Source organism: Eptesicus fuscus, chromosome 16 (genome assembly GCF_027574615.1).
Source record: "Eptesicus fuscus isolate TK198812 chromosome 16, DD_ASM_mEF_20220401, whole genome shotgun sequence".
Classification (NCBI taxonomy): Eukaryota; Metazoa; Chordata; class Mammalia; order Chiroptera; family Vespertilionidae; genus Eptesicus; species Eptesicus fuscus.
The window spans coordinates 12,952,337-12,970,896 of record NC_072488.1 but is presented as its reverse complement, the minus strand read 5'-3'; the positions used below and the strand labels follow the sequence as shown (position 1 = coordinate 12,970,896).

Below are 18,560 nucleotides of genomic sequence, written 5' to 3'. Positions count from 1 at the left end.
CAACCTTTGGGTCATGAACCTCTAGCAGGGTCGCCTAAGACCATCGGAAAACACAGATATTTACATTACGATTCATAACAGTAGCAAATTTACAGTTATGAAGCAGCAACGAAAATAATTTTATGGTTGGGGGTCACCACAACATGAGGAACTGTATTAAAGGGTCGCGGCGTTAAAAAGGTTGAGAACCACTGTTCTAGAAGGTGGGCTGCCCTGGGGACAGCTCTGGAAACTGCTCCTGTTTCCTTGTCTCCCAGGGGACTTTAGACCCAGCGAGATCCCGATCACGTCTCCGGCTGGGAAAAATGCGGTACAAAAATAGAAGCGGAAAAGAAAGGTTGAAATCGAACCTCCACACATAATGACATTATCTACTGGTCAGAGGAGATATGCTCTGAGCTAGTTTTCCAATAAGTGGCAAAACACAAAGCTGCCCTGCAGCCCTCCCTTCGGGCACGGCCTCCGAGGGCCCAGGGCACCTTCCTCTCTAGGGGGTTGACCGCCTCCATCCACTCCTTTCCTCTCCCCGCAGCAAGGGACATGGGTTTGGTCGCTTAGCTTTGCAGCGTGCAGAGTACTGAGTGGTGCAGGCGGCCAGCTCCGTCGGTGTGTCCTGTGAGGGGCTCACAGGGGCCCTACACTTGGTTACTGCTCGGTGTCACTGTCTTAAAATTCTTAATAATTTTCCAGCAAAGGGTCCTGTATTTTAATTTTGTACCGGACCCCGCAAATGGAAGAGCGGGTCCTGCGTCCAGGCCAGGATGGGGTAGTCCTGGAGAGGGCGGGCTTGGGGAATTTATTCCAACTACAATTGTGGACCCAGGCCCATTTCCACCTTTGAAATCAGGTTTAGAAATACACTTAAATACAGACTTTGCTCTATTACAGCCGCCTGGTAGAGTGGACAGAAAGCAGCCGCCTCCCAGCTGATTTGGGCAGGGCAGGTGGTGAAAGCCTGCCCTCCCTCGTGTCCTGGGCCTTGAAATGTTCCCTGTGTTCAGGGCCCACCCAAGAAAAGAGCACTTGAGAGGCGGCTGTTCCATCAGCCTTTTTCATAGCCTTTGGGACATCAGTGAAGACAGACAATTCAGAATTGAATTGAATAATGCTCAGAAGGGAGCAGTCAGAGGCACGTCCTGTCACCGCTCTGGTCACCTCTGAGGCTGGGACCAAGCGAGGGGCCTCCTCGTAAGGTACTCGTGTGAGGCTGAGCCTTTGCTAAAAGGCCAATAATCTCATTCCAGGCTCAGGTTGGGAATGGATGGAGAACCAGCGGAGAACTGCACTGCAGGGCCGGGGAGCAGGACTCCCAGCCCGGGCTGCACACAGGAGGCTCCAATCTTTATACCTCCCGTTCATCAAGCACCTCCTCCGCCAGACTCCGTTCAAACATGTTCCCATTTAATGTGCTAACAGCCTTTTAAGGTAGACATCATCCCTGTTTTATTCCAGTTGAAGGAATAGGGTCATTCCTAATAATTCAAGATGAGGATCTCTTTTTTGCTCCTTTCTGATCCCCAGCTCCCTGGTCAGTGTGGATTCTCCAATCACGGCACCTGCTGGTGCTTGAGACTTTAATTGATCATAAAGAACGAAATTCAAATACCCGAACACGTCCACATGGACTATATTTAGGGCAGCCTCTGTTTCCTCTCCTTTCCCCTCCCCCACTCCCTCTTCTGCTCCCCCAGCACCGGGTGAAAGCTGATGGCAGATGCTTGTGGCTGGAAGCTGCGCCAGGGCCCAGAGGGATGGACTCTGGGCCTCTCTGGGAGGACACACAGTGCCAGCTGCCAGGACAGTGGGCGCACGCTCACCTGACAAGTCTTCTGACCATCACACAGAGATCCAGGGGGGGCACCCTTCCCGGCCTTCTTCAGCCGAAGCCCAGGGAGCTCTCGCTGCTGCTCGCAAGTTCCTTGTTGCCGAGGAGCTGGGCCTCACCCGGCCAGCTCCCAGGAGGCTGGGTCCGGGGCCAGCTGGATCCGGGGCCTGCCCTGAAGAGTGGGTCTCTGTCTCTTTGCCCAGGTCAACTTTGACTCACATTTACCTCACTTTGGTGGCTTTGTAATGAACACTTACAAAGATCTGTATGTGGCCCTTGAGAATAGCTTTTCTGCCAGGGCCAGGAAGGTAGGGGTTTTCCTGGGGATGTCCTCTGGCTTCAGAGCCGCGAAGAGCCCCCTGCAACTGGCCACTCAATAAATAAACAACCTAGTTTAGCTTGGCTCTTGTATAAACCATCTTCCTTCATTCTTTGAACTTTAAAAATATGATGAAATATATGTATAGGAAAAGCCTGAAATATACATGCATCAACTTAAAGGAAGTTACCAAGCAAGATCTTGTGAATCCAACATCCATGTTAGAAATAGCAATGCTAGAATCTTAGAAGCCCTCCGCACATCCCCTCTCAAACGCAGTGCCCTCCTTCTCTCAAAGGTCACAACTTTACTGATTTTTATGGTAATTGTCACATTGATGTCCTTTACTACCTTCACTATCTAGCTCCTTTTTAAAATGGAATCAGATTTCATGAATTCTTTGTCAAACTTTCTTCTTTTAACATTAGATGTAAGATTCACCCAAGTTGATAAAGTGTAGTGATTCATTTTTCACCGATGCCTACATGCTCCAGTGTGTTAATATACCCTAAGGTATTTCCCAATCCACTCATGATGGACATTGAGTTCATCATTTCCAATTTTCGTGATTTTATGAACAACACAGCCATGAATATGCTTGCACCCATCTCCCTAGAGAGACATATTTGCAAATGTTTCTTTGAGAATTATTAGCTGGGGATAGAATTACTGGGTAGTTAGTTCTTACTTCAGTTTTACTAATTAAAAAATATATATATCCTGTGGTTTTGCATATTTTCTTAAAATTTTAAAAGATATGTTCTCTCGTTATTTTAAAAATAATTCAAAAATCATTTTCTTAATTTTTAAAAAGTTAAAAGCGTGACTCTCATATAATACAGAATGGACATATATCAAAGACGTTTTAACTCAGTAATTAATGAGGGAATGATTAAGATGGTGAAGTTTGGTTCAAAGAAGAATCTGAGGAGTGAAGATTTGCAGTTAGTTGGTTAAAGGAATGCAGAAATAATGTTGCTTATAGACACAGAACTGGTAACTGATACAACTAACCTTGAGGTTATCTTTCCCACTAGTCAGAAATCCACTAGTCAACATGCCTGAGCTCTAATCAAATAGTAAACAGCCAAGTCTAACAGTGTATTCTAGATAACTAAAAAGCTCTTAGATGAGCTTGTGGAACGAGGACACTGACAGGGCAGGTGGTCACTTTCCTGTCTTCTTTCCAAGTTTTGGGTGCTTTTTTTTTCTTAACAATACTGCCCTTTGTTTCCAAGTTTGTGGTGAGGATCAAATGAGAATATGCTGAAATGCTTTGTAAACTGGAAGGTGCCAAATACAGTTTCATTATTATGATTGTTTTACAAAGCCCCTTGAATAACCACTGATGTGGGAAGGAAGTATTGAATGCCCATCCTTTAAACTGTTGTTTTTTATCTCAGTTCTTACAAAAAGTCTGAAAAGACACAGAATCTGCTTTGGTTTCCCTGTCTGTAAGATTGAGCTAATGGTAGGGTGTACCTCCCTGGGCTTTGTGGGAATCGATGAGTAATACAGACTTACCGCTAAAAACAATGCCTGGTATACAGTAAGTACCCAGGAAATACTGCTTCACTAAATACTTTGTTATATCTCCCAAAGTTTAATTTTCTTTAACACCAATGTATTTGATTTCTAGAAGTTCTATTTGATTCTTAGTTCTTTCATAAATCTGCTTTTTTTTTTTGGGGGGGGGTGCCTTATTCTTGTCTCATGTTTTAAATTCCTCGTCTTTAATCTTTCTAAGCAAATGTATAGTCTGTCTTCAATCCTGTTATAAGAAAGACTGTTATGTAAAATGTGGGTCTAATCTTGCCATTTGTTTTGTCTAATGATTCTCACAGGGATTGTATCTTCATTTTTTTTTCTAATGAAAAGATTTGCCTGCTGTTGAAACTCCATATATATGCTAGTAAAATAAATCATAGTCCCCTCCATTAATTTTTAAAATAATAGCTTATTAACTAGAGATGACTGAGTTCTTTAATTGAAACAGAGGAACTCATGGTGCCATCCTAGCCTTGTGAAGACAATGTCCTCTTTTTTTAGACTTTTATTTTGTTTATCTGCAATTTGGCCCAATTCACTGCTGGAATCATCTGTTTTATGCTTTGGGATTTTCCCCTTCCCTGGACACTAGTTTTCATTTTGATGAATGTCCCATTATGCAATGAAAGTATAACTTGGGGCCAGTTACCTCTCCTCTGAGTCTTGGTTTTCCTCTCTGTAAAAAGGGGATGACAGCCCTGACCGGTTTGGCTCAGTGGATAGAGCGTCGGCCTGTGGACTCAAGGGTCCCAGGTTCGATTCTGGTCAAGGGCATGTACCTTGGTTGCAGGCACATCCCCAGTAGGGAGTGTGCAGAAGGCAGCTGATCGATGTTTCTAACTCTCTATCCCTCTCCCTTCCTCTCTGTGAAAAATCAATCAAATATATTAAAAAAAGGGGGGGGGGAGATGACAATAGGAATGTAGAAATTTTAATTATTGTTCCCCATGATGCCTATCATAGTATAAGTCCTCTGTCAACTCTTATTGGTATTATTTTTCTTTGTACCAACCTTTTTTTAAAAAAATACACTCTTTCTATATTTTTATATGTGTTTATTGATTTCAGAGAGGAAGGGAGAGGGAGAAAGGGATAGAAACATTGATGAGAGAGAAACATCCATTGGCTGCCTTCTGCACATCCCATACTGGAGATCGAGCCCACAACCCTGGGCATGTGCCCTGACTGGGAATTGAACTGTGACCTCCTGGTTCATAGGTCAACACTCAATTACTGAGCCATGCCAGCCGGGCTGTACCAACCTTATCCCAATTGCATTTATAGTCCTAAATCAAATGCAAACTGATATTACAACCTTTGTAACAACATAATCACTATTAACTCCTCACCCTTTCCATAGTGTCTCACTAATCCAACTCTCCCTGGCTTATCCATCCTCATTTTCTCTGGCTTTCTTGTTGTCTCCTAATCACACCACGCTCATTCATCTTTCCACTTAATGGAGTTTTCTCAGTCTCCATGAATCTTTTCTTTTTGGCCTCTAACTAAATCATCTCTCCATCCTAAAGAGCACAAAGTTCTATGTCCTTTATGAAGGTTTCTGACCAAATTTAATCCATAGGAATCTCTTTTGCATTAAAAAAGCCTCTATGGAGAGGAACATGGACTGTAGCTTCCTCAGGATTTGTTGGCTTTGTTTGTGGTGTGGCTGTGGGTGTCATCCTAATGAGACAGAACGTTTTCCTACGAGTAAGGGACATGGCGTGGGGTCAATGTGTGTATACTACCACCGGGTTCAAGTAGGTGCTCTCATATGTTTTTACATTTTGCTTTTTCAGCATATATTTGGTGGGAATTTGGGGCCTGGTTTGTGTCCCTCCAGAGAGTTCTCTTTGTTTCTGTCAAGTGCTCCTTGGTCACCAGCCTGGGACCACTGTTTGTTGTTAATTTTTCAGTCTGGGGGCTCCTGGATTACTCAGTTAGTGTAAATTCCAACCCAACCCAAGTGAGGGGGCTTGAGGTTAGGAATTCCGTGATTTCTTGAAATGGGAACTATTGGAGGTATAGAGACTTGAGGGCAAACCGGGTGTGTGTGTGTGGGGGGGGGATGAACTCTTGGATTTAATGGTTCTCTTTGTTGCTACACTGTGGTAAGCCAGGAGCACAAGGTATGATGAGGCAGTTCTTAAGGATGTGTGTGACTTTGCACTACGTTTTTCGGTCCTTAGGAAGAAGTGGAGCAGGTATGCTATCCCCATTGAACAAACAGAAATTGAAGCTAGGAGAACACTGGGACAGGACCTAGGTCCTCCGGGGATTCTACCGTTTTGCAAAAGATGATGACCCTTCACGAGAGGAAGGCAGGCATTCTTCATCCATCCATTACTGCCCCGTTCCCACACCTGTCTCCGGACCTCTCCACTTCCCCTGCAGTTTGAACACTATGTCAACTCTCCACAGATGAGAAAAGAACTCATTTCCAGGTGTACAGTACTTTAGAGCATTTTTACATGCATTTCTTGTTTTCCAGCAGTGCTGTGAGGCAGGCAAAATGGGTTCTCTGAGTCCACTTTTATAGACGAGGAATCTGAGAGACTGGGGCTCAGGCTGCTGATGGGGTTTGCTCTGTGGGCCACACATTCAAATGGTATAACTGGGGTTCTAACTCACATTCTTTGTCATCCCACGCTATGTGATCGGAGATATATGGAGATATACTTAGAATGCAGATGATAATGGATTCATTTTGTTTGCTTTTTATTGAGGTGAAATTCACAGGACTTACAATTAACCGTTTTAAAGGGAATAAGTCAGTAGCATTTAGTGCATTCACAATGCTGCGCAACCACCACTCCTAGTTTCAAAACTCATCCCCGCCCTGGGTTTTTGTGCAAAATCAAAGGAATGATCTGGGAAAGACATCCAGTCAGGGCCTTGCCGTGGTAGGGCCTGGGTTGTCAGACTCTCCAGCCCTCTCTCAGCAACCTGGTAACGTAGAAAGAGGAAATCACTCCGAAATTTAGTCCCTGGAGTAAACCAGGTTGAGGATATGTAAGGTGTTCATGTCCCAATCCTTTAATTTTTTAAAATGGCATTTCAATATTGTCCTCTTTCCGGAAACTTTTGCCAAGGAACTCTTCCTAGTCTTGAGAGCAATCGGATGCGTTTACCCGTCGTTGCCGCAGCGCTGAATTGCACTGTCACAGAGTTTCTTGTCTCTTGAAGGAGTTTGTCTTCTTGGCCAGGAACCTCGCAGCCTTGGAGGTACCACAATGCTCTGTGTTGTCCTGGTTACAAAACAGGTGCGTGGCAGGTATATGTTGGACTGTAATGGATGGTGGCCAGCCAGCTCCCGAATTCTAGCCAGCACCTGGTGACCAATGTCCTGCCCACACTCTAAGTAGTGGGTTTGGGGACTGAGGATCTGCTCCTCCAGTGCTGGCTGGAGCCTGATAGGGGTCGGTCTGTCTCGGGTCGGCCATCACTTGGGCAGCACTGGCTGAGATGACACGAAAGGCTCTAGCTCCCACACCTGCATCGCATGACAGATGGAAGGCAAGAGCTTCAAGCAGGTTAACCCAAGAACAGAGTGGCTTTGGCCTTCATTTAAATTCGCCAATTCCAGGAGCATCGGTCCCAGGCCTCGGTAAGTCAGGACGGTCCTTTTGGCTTCCTACGTCACCAGGTGTGGGAGCGCTCTGTGGTGGCTGAGGTAGAGGGCTGGGGAGGAGTGTGTGGCTGGGGCTTCTCGGATGAGCATCCATGCAGCTGGTGGGCCTACAATCTCACAGTGTTCAGGCTTATTGGAGGATTTTCCTTCTGGTGGCTTCTCATGGCTCTCCATGCCATCACCACGCCGACGCCAACTGCAAGGCCACCTCCTGCCGCCACTGGCACGGCCCAGGAGAGCTCGTTGGGGCCTTCTTCTGCCTGGTTTTGGAGTAACTGACTATTCCTCAGGGTGTGGAGGTAAGGGCTCTCCTGCGGAGGAGGAGAGGGTCAGGGGTTGGGGCCTCTGAAAACCATCCAGCTGCCCACCTTGGGCTCTTTGGGTCCCGTGCCGGAGATGCTACCACAGCCTTGCCCATGTCCCCAGCTCATGGTCTGCAAAGCTCCTTCATCCCACTGTGCCCAGATCTTCCGGAGGAGGGTGTCCAACGTGGTCAACACCCAGCTACAACCTCCTGTGTGTCTCACCAGCATCTCCTTCCTGTCGACCCCATTGTGAAAGATTGGGAACTGACAGGTGGCCAATGAAAGTCTTGGGGGAGACCCCCAGCTCTTTCTTTTAGGCCACTGCTGGACAACTATTCCCATCCTCCCACCCAGGGGTGCTGGGGGAGCAGAGAAGGTCATGTGGAAGGACAGCTGGTTCTGCAGTCGATTGGAGAACCAAAATGAGAGGGGCCGGGAGAGAAGGCGCTTGGGCCTGCCTCCCTGGGTCCCTTCCTCCCTTTCAGCGAACACTGAGTGCCTGTTGCGGGAGCCATGGCTGGGGGAGCTGTGCGAGTGCGTGAGGGCTAAGATATGACATCTCTCATCGCCCAGGTAGGAGATAAGACATGTTGAGAAGCGATCACATCACAAAGGAGCCTTTCGGTGTCTTAGGAGCAGTGTAAACAGAAGAGAGGCCAAGGCAGGTGTGCAGGGACAGTAGCCCAGACAGGGCCTGGAGGATGTGAAGATTTTCCATAGGCTGAGATGGGGGATGCGCCTCCAGAGGAGCAGGTGGCAGCAGTGAAAGCACAGACAGGGCAATCGTGGGGCTCGTCTGGGAACTGCTCCATTTTCAGGAGCAGAGAGTGTCTAAGGCGACGGAACAGACAATGTCTAAGGTGCCTTTCTTCCATGGACGGTTTCATGGAGGGAAGGGTTTCAAGTAGTCTTGACCATACTGGCAGGCTGGTGTCTGGCAGTGATCATGGGATGGATGGAGTGGGGAGAGAGGAGAGCTGGGGAGCAAGTTCGGGACTTTGCCAGTGGTCCAGGTAAAGGCAGTAAGGGCCTGGAAAAGGCAGTGGTGGGAAGGGAGGAGGTGGATTGCAGGCTCCCAGGGCAGACTCGGTGTCTTATTTCTCTTTGCCTCCCAACCCCCAGCCCTAGTGGCATGCCTGGCTTGGGAGAGCTCCTCCACCTTGTTTAAGACAGAGCATGACTCAGACCCCGCAGGGTAGAGGGTGACTCAAGCTTCTGCCAGTCCTGCCTGCCTCCCCTGAGTGCCTCTTCCCACTTCAGTCAGGACCTCTTGCTTCCTCCTGCCCCTCACCCATGGCTGCCCCCCTCTGAGGAGCTGAAAGGTGTGTGGGGCAATGGGGAAAGGTGAGATGTGAGAATGGTGGCAGTGAATGAAGTGCATGATGGATTTGTGTGTCTCCCGGTGGCTCTATTGCCCCCACCGCCACCTCAGACACCTGTTCCATGTTGGACAGGTGGGACCTTTACTCACAGGAGAGGGGCACTTGAGTTTGGTTCGGCTGTAGGTGAAGTTGTTGGAGGTCGTCTTACGGCCCACTGGTTCCAGCTGATGAGAGAAAGGAAATCCTGATTCCTCCGAAGCTGGGAGACCACTCTGTCGGGAGGGGTCTCTCACACCAGACTCCTTCTCTTTCCAAAACTGAAACCAGCTACAAAGCAAGACCCACAGCAGATACCAACAGCCCCAGGATCAGAGCTGGACCTGATTCTCACTCACAGAGCCCACCAGAGCAGGGTGGGCCCCTGAGTCTGTGTCCTGGATTTACTGAGGCCCAAGAGAGACTGACCGGTCTAGAGGCCACATTGAGTGGAAGTCAGGGCCCAGCACCTCCATTTCTTGTTTTCCTTGTGGGTGGCTATGATCGCAGACATTCTGCATTTTCAATTCACAAAATGGTCATCATCGTATTTACCAACTTCTTTAAGTGTGTGGGGCTAGTCAACTTCAGGAAAACTTGGAAAACACATTGGTTACCATGACTATACTCGGCTTGTCAACCTTAAGAAATTGGATTTTCTCACTTGAGCATCTTTGTATGTTTTCTTCATAGATAAAAAGGTTTACTCACAACATTTCTGGGAGCAACTGTGGTTCAGAGAGGTTCTCCCGAATACTTTTGGCCCCGGGACCCTCTGAGGATGAGCTGCAAGCTGCTGGACCTCTTCCGCCCAGCACCTTCCGCCAATGGCCTGCCGCCTGACATGTAGCCAGTCCCAAGAAGGATGAACACCTATTCGAACTGTCCTGAACTTCTGGCCTCCACCATCTGATAATCTGTCCCTGCCTGTTCCTGACCTCAGCAGCTCCTGACTCCAGGTATTGCCTGTGAGGTAAGTGGAAGTACTCTGTGCCAGCTAATGACCACACCTGGCTCATGGTCTTGTTTTTTTTTGTTGTTGACTTAAAGCCTTTATACCTGTTCCTTAGCAACACAGTGAGAGGAGGAAGGGCTGGCTGCTCTGGCGCCCACATGGTGACTGGACAGAGCACAGCAGGGTCATCCGCTGGGGTCCTGGCTCTGCTGATAACGGCCTGTATGATGCTAGGCTGGCTCCTGACCTGTCCCACGGTTAGGGGCAGGGCATTAAACCCTGTCCTGACAACTCCACATTGGGTTGTTGTGAGCATCAAATGACAAGATGAAATGAAAGCACGTGTGAGCAGGAGGCGACTTACACATGTAAGAGAGTATTATTTCTACTTAGCACTATTGTAACAGAACCACCTGGTGAGAGACGAATGCCGAAGGCCAGTTTGGATGATTCCCAATGATGTCCCAGGGACCCAGGAACCAAGTGGTGCAGAGGAAGGTAGTGATCATTTGGGTTTGATGTTTGCATGAGTTTCTCCCTTTTTACTGGTTCCCTGCTATCAGAGCACAAACTATTCTGTCTCCTATCATTTAACTGCCCTCCCCTCGATCCCACATTACCTCCAGCGACCTTTGCCATTACTTCTCATATCCCTAGGGAGAGTTCTTTGTAACCACTGACTGTACTTCCTGTCTCCCCTTTTCTCTGACACCCATTCCAATGGGTTTCCCGTTTCCTCACTTGGCTGAAGCTGTCAGTCACCAATGGCCTCTGTATTGCCAGGTCCAATGGTCACTTTTTTGTGTGTGTCTCCGTCTTGTTTGACTTTTCAGCAGCATTTGTCAAAGTTGATGCCTCCCTTTCAAGCCACTCACTTCTCTGGCTCCCTGGAGATCACGCTCTGCTTGTTTCCTTCCTCCCTCCCTCCTCTCTCATCTTCCTCTGTTGCTGGTATCAAAGGTTGGAATGAATGTCCTAGGGCTTGACAGTTGGTCCTATATTCTTTTCCACCTATTCTTTCTCTAGGGCTCTCAGTTAAACCAGTGGTTTTCAATACCACCTCTATGCTAATGACACCCACATTTCACCCCCCTCCCCCCATTAAATCTCCATCCCTGACCAACTCTCTGAGCTCCAGACTCAGATATTTAACAGCTTATCTGATAACACCAGGTGAGTATCTGGAAGGCATCTCTAACTTTACCACATCCAACAAAGAACTTGGAGTTTTCCCTCCCAAGCCTTCTTCCCTCTACCACCTCAACCACCCATTCAACTTCCTTAACCTCAAACTAAGGTGTCATCCTTTATTCCTCTTTTCCCTCATCCATCAGTCAGTCTAAAACACTCTCTCCTCCTCCATGCTACCACCCTGGTTCCAGCCAGCTTCATCTCCCACCTGGACTCCAGCAGCCTCTTAACGGTCTTTCCAATTCCACTCTTGCTTCCTTCTAGTCCATCGCTACTCAACAGCCAGAGGGTGAATCGGTTCATATGGCTGGAGAGCCATCCAAGGACTAGGCCCTGCTCACCTCTCTGACCCTGCTCCTTCCCTCCAGTCACACTGGCCTTTATGTTCCTCAGAAGCTTCAAGCTCATCCCTGACTCCAGACCCGCACAGGTCCCACCTCCTCTGCCTGGAGCAGTCTGGCCCAGCCCTCTGCATGCCTGGCAGCCTCTCTCAGTTCACAGGCCACTTCTTCAGGGAGGCCTTCTTCTCACCCACCAGTACTCTCTGTCATAGTTCCCTGCGTTACTTTTTTTTAAAGCCCTGAATGTGGTCAGAAATTACCTTGTTCACTTGTTTGTTTGTTACTTGTCTCTTCCCAGCTAGACTGTAGGCTCCCTGAGAACAGGGCCATTCTTTCTTTTTGATTGCTGCGTCCCCAGCATGCGGAACAGTGCCCACCGCATAGTGGTTGAGCGAGTGGGTGGGTGGAGTGGAGATTGCAGTGGAGAAGTGCAGGGGCAGGAGGCATGGGGCTGGCCACAGAAATGGGGCTGTTTTTCTAGAATCCATTTTTCTGAAGCCATATGCACCGATGAAGAGCCAAATGACAGGTCTGGGCCAGGGTACAGTGGGGTCGGGTGGGCCTCTAGACTGCTCTAGGGATTCAGAGAAGGCTTCCTGCGGGAGCTGGCACCGGAGTTGAGTGGTGAGGTGGGTAAGAAGCAGGTTGGAAGGGCAGTCCGGAGGAAGGGGTGAGTGACAGCAGACACACAGAGGCAGAGACAGCATGGGCGGCGCAGGAAATTTCACTCCTAATTAGACTGCCAAGTGCAAATCAGAGGGTGGCGGAGCGGCTGCCAGGTAGGTTGACTGGGGTCAGGCCCCAGAAGGCCTGGTGTTTGGTGCTAGGGGGCCAGGCCTCTTCTTTGGGGAGGGTGGGTCTTGGAAATTTGAAAGCAGGGTCAGATTTTCATTTCTGCAGACTACTGTGGTGAATAAATCTCAGGCAGTGGTTTGCAAACCCTGTATAATAATGCCACCTGGGGAGCTTTTAAAATATACTCAACCCAGGTGCCACCCAGACTAAGTCAGAATTTCTGGGGATGAGGCCCAGAAATTTTTGTTTTATTTTAAGCAATTTTTTTCAATGAGGCTAACACACATATAGAAACAAGTACAAATCATGAGCGAGCAGCTGATAAATTGTGATGAAGTGAACATACCCACATAAACAGCATCCAGCTTAAGGAACAGAATTATTACCAGAACCCTGGGCCCCTCTGCCACCCTCTTCCAGTATAGTTCACCCCCAATAAGACCATTTATTAATTTGCTTGTTTTTGAAATATATGTATGTTGTTGAAGTTTGTTTCTCCTTATTGTAAGGTATTCCATTGTATGAACGTGTCACAGTTTGTCCATTCTCCTGGTGGTGGACATGGGAACTATGAATAGCGCTGCTGGGAAAAGTCTGCATGCAGCTGTGGTGGACCCATGCGTTCCTTTCTGATGGGCACATACCCAGGAGTGGAATTGTTGGGTCACAGGGAATCCATATGTTCAAAGTGGTTGCAGGCATATATTGTGTTTAAAGTCTCCAGATGATTCTACTCTACAGCCAGAGCTGAGAATTGCTGTTTTAAGGGCTGTAAGCCTGGAGACAGGGATGCCATCATGAGGCTAGGCTATCACCCAGTGCCTGGGGAGATGCACATAGTAGGTGAGGGGAGGTTTCAACATTGCTGGCTAGGCATCAGAAAAAAATAAGGAAAAGCTTTATAAGAAGACAAAAGAATAAAAAGGAGGAGAAAAACATTTCCTGGTATTGCTAATATTTCTGGCTTTGCAAACGTTCCGAACGAAGCCTAAACTGTTAATAGAGGAGGGGCAGGAGATGATGAATCTAAACTGTGTTTGCTGCTCAGTAGGGTACCCTGGGATCACCGGCCAAAGCCTGCAGACACTATGTCATAGGACTCTAATTATGAGACATGAATTCACCGGGTACATATGAGCTTATCTGGTTGGGATTGGAAAGGCCAGGTGGTGCTGTATCCAGAACACTAGACAACTTAAGACCTTTCTGATGGGCATATACCCAGGAGTGGAATTGTTGGGTCACCAGTAGGGTACCCTGGGAACACTGGCCAACCCCTGCTCTGCCACTAACTGGCTGTGTGATCCTGGGCAAATTGCTTCATGTCTCTGTGTTTTAGTTATAGAGCATTCTGGCCAGATGACCTCTAAGAGTCTGTTATTTATTTATGTCACTCTAGGGGTAAAATTCCAGTAAGAAAATACTCTGAAAAGTTGGTGTGATGCAATAGCTTTATATCTGAGATGGCTTTGGATGAAAACACTGGACTATATAATTATTTCCCAAAATTATATAGCAAAGGATAAGATATTCTTAGGTGATTTTAGTCCAGTTTTACTTTGTTGTTTTTTAAATTCGAAGTATGGCTGGGACAATGACGGAAGGGGAGCCAAGGGCAGTCTTGTATCGTTATCTATATGGCTCCATGGCAGTGTGTACCTTTTGTTTTCAGATCTAAACCCCTCCCAGTTGCCTTTATGTATAAAAACCTCTCACCTGGGTGAATGGGGAGAACTACTGAGCTGCTTTGGAAGAGGCCAGAACTACATCCTTAATTCACGCAGAAAGAGACCAATGAGCCCTGTCATTTTTGAGTCATCAAGCCCCAGGATACTCCTGGCATTAGGCAGGCTCAGAATGCCACCAGGAAATGCTGGGAAGGAAAGGCTAAGGGCTTAGAATTCTGGGCCCTTCTTGGAATCCCCTGAGATCTCAGGAGGATAAATGCATAGAAACCCATTTCTTGGGGGCGGGGGCGGGGAGTTAAAAGGAATGACGTTGCATGACTCAGCCACTGAAAGACAACAGGACTTTGATTCATTTCTTTCATAGATTTTTTGTTTTAAACTGTACAAACTTGGATTAAAACAATTACCCTGTGGAGGTTGGGTGGGAAGGAACTAAAAGATGTTTTGGTTGAAATTCAGAGTCCTGGGCTGAGAGTATGATGAAAGATTTACGAGTGGGTAGAATGTGATGTCAACAGATGGAAAACAAAAGTGGAGGAAGGCTGAGTCTGCAATGAAGTAGGCCAAGGATAAAACCGGCTTACGTGCTGTTCTGAGGAGAAGGGATGGTGTAGCTAAGGGAAAAGTCAATATTGTGAGTCAGCCGAGTGAGATACTGGACCTATTGGGTGAGTTGACAGGTGTGGGAATATTTGCACAGTGGTGGTTGGCAGGGACACGGCGGGCCTAAACGGCAGTAAAAGGAGCAGGAGTGCAGTCTGTTTAGTCACCATGGGAGAAATGAGGGAACATGCACGTGGGGGTGGAGATTGGGTTACCCACTGAGATTAAAGCAAAAGAAGCCAGAGGACTGGCAAGGCGTTTCATTGCCCTGTGCAAATGGAGCTGGTTGTCCAGTAGTGAGTAGCCAGCTATGCAGGGCAGAGGCAAGGCCAGGGGTTCCTGTGGCCCCTGGGCTGTATGTTCATTGTATAAGGTCCCCTTTGCCACCTTAAGAAAGGATGGGAATAGGTGCCAACCTGGGAAAACAGGCCGGTGGCTCTTTTCTTTTTGCTGTTTAAAGAAATAAGAGTTGGGAATGTGTTGAGACTGGAGTGATGGGGCTGGCATTTGTTGAATGTTAATTATCGTGCTGAGTGCTGTTTTCACATTACCTTCAATTTCTGACATCTGTGTCATTTTCATTGTTTTTACAGATGATGATACAGATGGCCAGAGAGAGATCATTTGCCCAAGGTCACACGGTAAGGGGTTGAAACTGTTGTTTTTATCTAGTCTACCTGATTACAAAATCATCCCCCCACAGTACTAGGGCATTACTGATAGAATCATCTGATCTGTCAGGACAAATACGTGTGCTACCCTCCCGAGCTTTGGGGAGAAAGGTGCTATGGCAGCCAGTAGGCTTTTGTTGTCGACATCCTGGGGTGGCCCTCTTTGACAGGAGCCCACTAGGACCCAGGCACTCACCATGTTGTTCCAGAGCGCAATGGCCATCTCGGCATGACCGCGTTCTGAGAAGTGGAAACAGTCTTCGGAGAAGAAGGTGAGGTCAGCTCCTCCTCTCTGTGACCAAAGGCAAGGGCATTATCTTCCTGGGACAAGGGCACTGCTACCCGCCCCCGCCCACCTAGCAGGCGACCTGGGCATTTCTCCTTTCATTCTTTCAACTCTGCTGATAACAACTCTGCTGATAAATGGCTCAGATACTGATGAAGAAATTGCCCAATTTTTGAATTTTTATTTTTTAAAACAGACATGAATTATAGCCACCCACAGTCCATCCTTTTCCTTGAGCATCCCTGCCCTAATGGTTGAAAAAGAATAACATATTTAGGAAGATTTCCTTTCTATCCCAATCCAGCAAATAGCAGGGCCAGGCCTCAGGAGCTTGGTTAATGTTGAGTTTCTCCTTTTCTTTCCAAATGAATCTAGATTTTAATCATATTTTAAAAAAATTAAAAAAGGGCAAAGGAGAAGCAGACAGAAAAGCCTACATAGAGAAGAAAATAAACCACCTAAGATATGGCCCCACCCATGTGCCTCCTAGAAATGCCTGCAGCTTACCTCGTTCAGGGGGACAAGGGTGTTTTGGAAGAAAGGCTGCACGACCACCGTGAAGTCCTCACGCTGCAGGTACTGGTGCCAGTAGGAGAACCTGGAGACACCACTCTGAGGACGAGGAGAGAGGCTGCTCAACCCTCCCGGCCAGGACAGACAGGTTCTAGCCTTGGGCTGGTCATGATGGAGGCCAGCCCACCCTAGGCAAAGGGGACTTAAAGGGGCTGCTCTAAGGTGCAGGCAGGAGTCCCACCCAATTCTACTCTGACGTTTCTGCAAGGCTGGGTCTGAGCTGCTGGCCAGACTGCTTGGGCCGAAGGCCTCCCCTGTTCACTCTGCATGAAGAGGTGAATTATCACATGGGCCCCAGTCCAATGCCAGCTCCCCCAAAGGCTTGTGAACTTAGGGGATGAGTGTCCATAGTTTTTGGGTTTAAAAACTATGGGCTCTAAAAGAGATAGATGAGATATGCTTATTCTTAAGGAGCTTATAATCCAACTGGGAAAATGAGACAACATGTAAAAAAACCGTGAGCAGCAGGTAGGGTCAGTGAAGTGCAGGCTGCAGTTGATGTGGGGAGATACCTGAGGGTGAAGTTGCTCATGGGAAGCGGCTTAGAAAAGGTAAGATGACATGCCCGGTGCATGAGATGGGTAAGTTGCAGAAAAGCTCAGAGTGGCCATGTCAATGGAGGGAACAGTACGTTGGGTGGGGCTAAGCCTTACGTTCTTAAGAAGGGAGAAAGACCAACAGGCAGTAAATGCTCTCCTCCTCCTCAGGGTGGGGGATGGCAGCCATCACATGACCTCTACTCTGGGAGCCCAGTGCTGCTCAACTCTCAGGGCTGACCCGGGGCTGGGAGGTGGAAGTTCTCTCAGCTTCCCTTCTGAGATTTCTTACTCATCCCCAACCCGCGCCCCCACCCCTGCCCCAGCCTTGGTTTTTGATCTACCTGGATAAGTATTTAAGTACTAGAGGCCCAGTGCAGGATTGAATCATGCACGTGTAGGGTCCCCTACACGCTTTTGCTTTCGATTGTGGGGGAGCTGGGTGCCTGTCTGCTGGTGCACCAGGCCTTTCGGAAGCCTCTGGCGCGACGGAGGCTTCCGAAAGGCCTCGTGCCGGAGCGGACAGGCACCCAGCTCCCACGCTTTCGCTTTTGATCACGGGGGAGCTGGGTGCCTGTCCGCTGGTGCCGGAGCAGACAGGCACCCAGCTCCCCGCTTTTGATGGTCCACGGCGGGACGTGAGCTCGCTGCCCCAGAGGCCCCTTCTGTGCCGCAGCACAGCCATGGTGCAGATGCTGGCCCAATTAGCTACCCCGGCCACCCAGAGTCCCGCCCCCTGCGCCTCCTGCTGGCCCAATAGTGGGCATAGCGGAGTGATGGTAATTTACATATTACCATTTTATTAGGTAGGAGGATTTCAGGGGCTGTGACCTGCCCTTAGGGAGCACTTGCTTTCAGGAAAGCCCTGCTGAACACATGACTTTGGACCCTTGCTCTGGAGTAAAGGTGCCTCTCACCTGGGGCAGGAAGAGAAGGGGTGCAGATCTACCTGAAAGTTCCAGTTCACCTTCTTCAGTTCTTGCATCTCCGGGGAGTTCTCCTGGAAGCGTCTGAAGCAAGTGCAGTTGCTCCTATAAGGCAAGGAGTCCTATGGAGAAGCTCCCTGGGGGCAGCCTGGCTCTGGGCCCCTGGGAGGATGACCCCCCACCCAGAGGAAGCTGCTGCCCACAGAGGCCTGGGCCCTGTGCTGCCTCACATGGGAAGGGGATGACATCCAGGTGCCTCCTCAGCACAGCCTTGCTGACTCATGGACCCAGGTCACAGAACTGAACCTCAAGGTCCAGCAGGTACTTGTTGAGAGAGAAGGTGGAAGAGTTGGCACCTGATGCCTGGGTCTCCGTGTAGAGAGGCTGCCCATTCCCCATGCCACCTGGCTGCTCCATCCCAAGCTTGTGGCTTCTGTGGTTTGTCCAGAGAATGACCAGGTAGGGAGCGGGATGGAATTGGGTGAAGACTGCCATGATGGCCCAGTCCCTCTCCTTTATGTTCCTGAGGCCTCCCATCTCTATCTCCAGGTGCTTGGGACTCTCTCTCTCAGAGCTCCAGAGTGGGGAGTCTCTTGAGAAGCTAGGGCGGGTCAATGAGCTTGAGATGCCTTGACAAGGTGGAATGTAAGACCACCTTGCTAGAGGAGCCCGCCATACCCCCAGCTATTGGCCACTTCACCTGGGGGGCTAGGTTCCTATCAATAATGGGAACTAGCTTGTCATCTTCCCACCAAATCCATTTGACCCCAGATAGGACCCTTCAACCCCCTACAGAATCTCCTCCCCATAGCAAAACTCTGGGAGACCCTCTAGTCTCAGAAGATGGCAACTTCCTGCCAGGGTAACAGCTGAGCTTTAAATAAATTCTAGCCCCCAACAGAAACTCTCATCTTGCAGTGGCTTTCAAGGACAGTCCTATGAAGGACATTATAAAGCCTACTATTTCCCGAGAGCCTGCCCGACTGGGGCCAAGTACTCAGCATGCATT

At 48.5% G+C, this 18,560-nt stretch overlaps 1 protein-coding gene across 1 annotated transcript in view; it reads right to left on the bottom strand.

Moving 5' to 3' along the window:
- Positions 1-6,403: 6,403 nt before the first annotated feature.
- Positions 6,404-18,560, bottom strand: part of PLB1 (phospholipase B1) — a 113,631-nt gene continuing 101,474 nt past the window's right edge. Inside the window, exons 54-58 of the mRNA XM_028140189.2 lie at positions 17,575-17,656; positions 16,024-16,128; positions 15,427-15,522; positions 9,100-9,174; positions 6,404-7,634 (exon numbers count right to left, since the gene is read on the bottom strand). Of these exons, the coding sequence (XP_027995990.2) occupies positions 7,431-7,634; positions 9,100-9,174; positions 15,427-15,522; positions 16,024-16,128; positions 17,575-17,656 (562 nt within the window). The 3' untranslated portion in view covers positions 6,404-7,430. The remainder of the gene's footprint in view (positions 7,635-9,099; positions 9,175-15,426; positions 15,523-16,023; positions 16,129-17,574; positions 17,657-18,560) is intronic.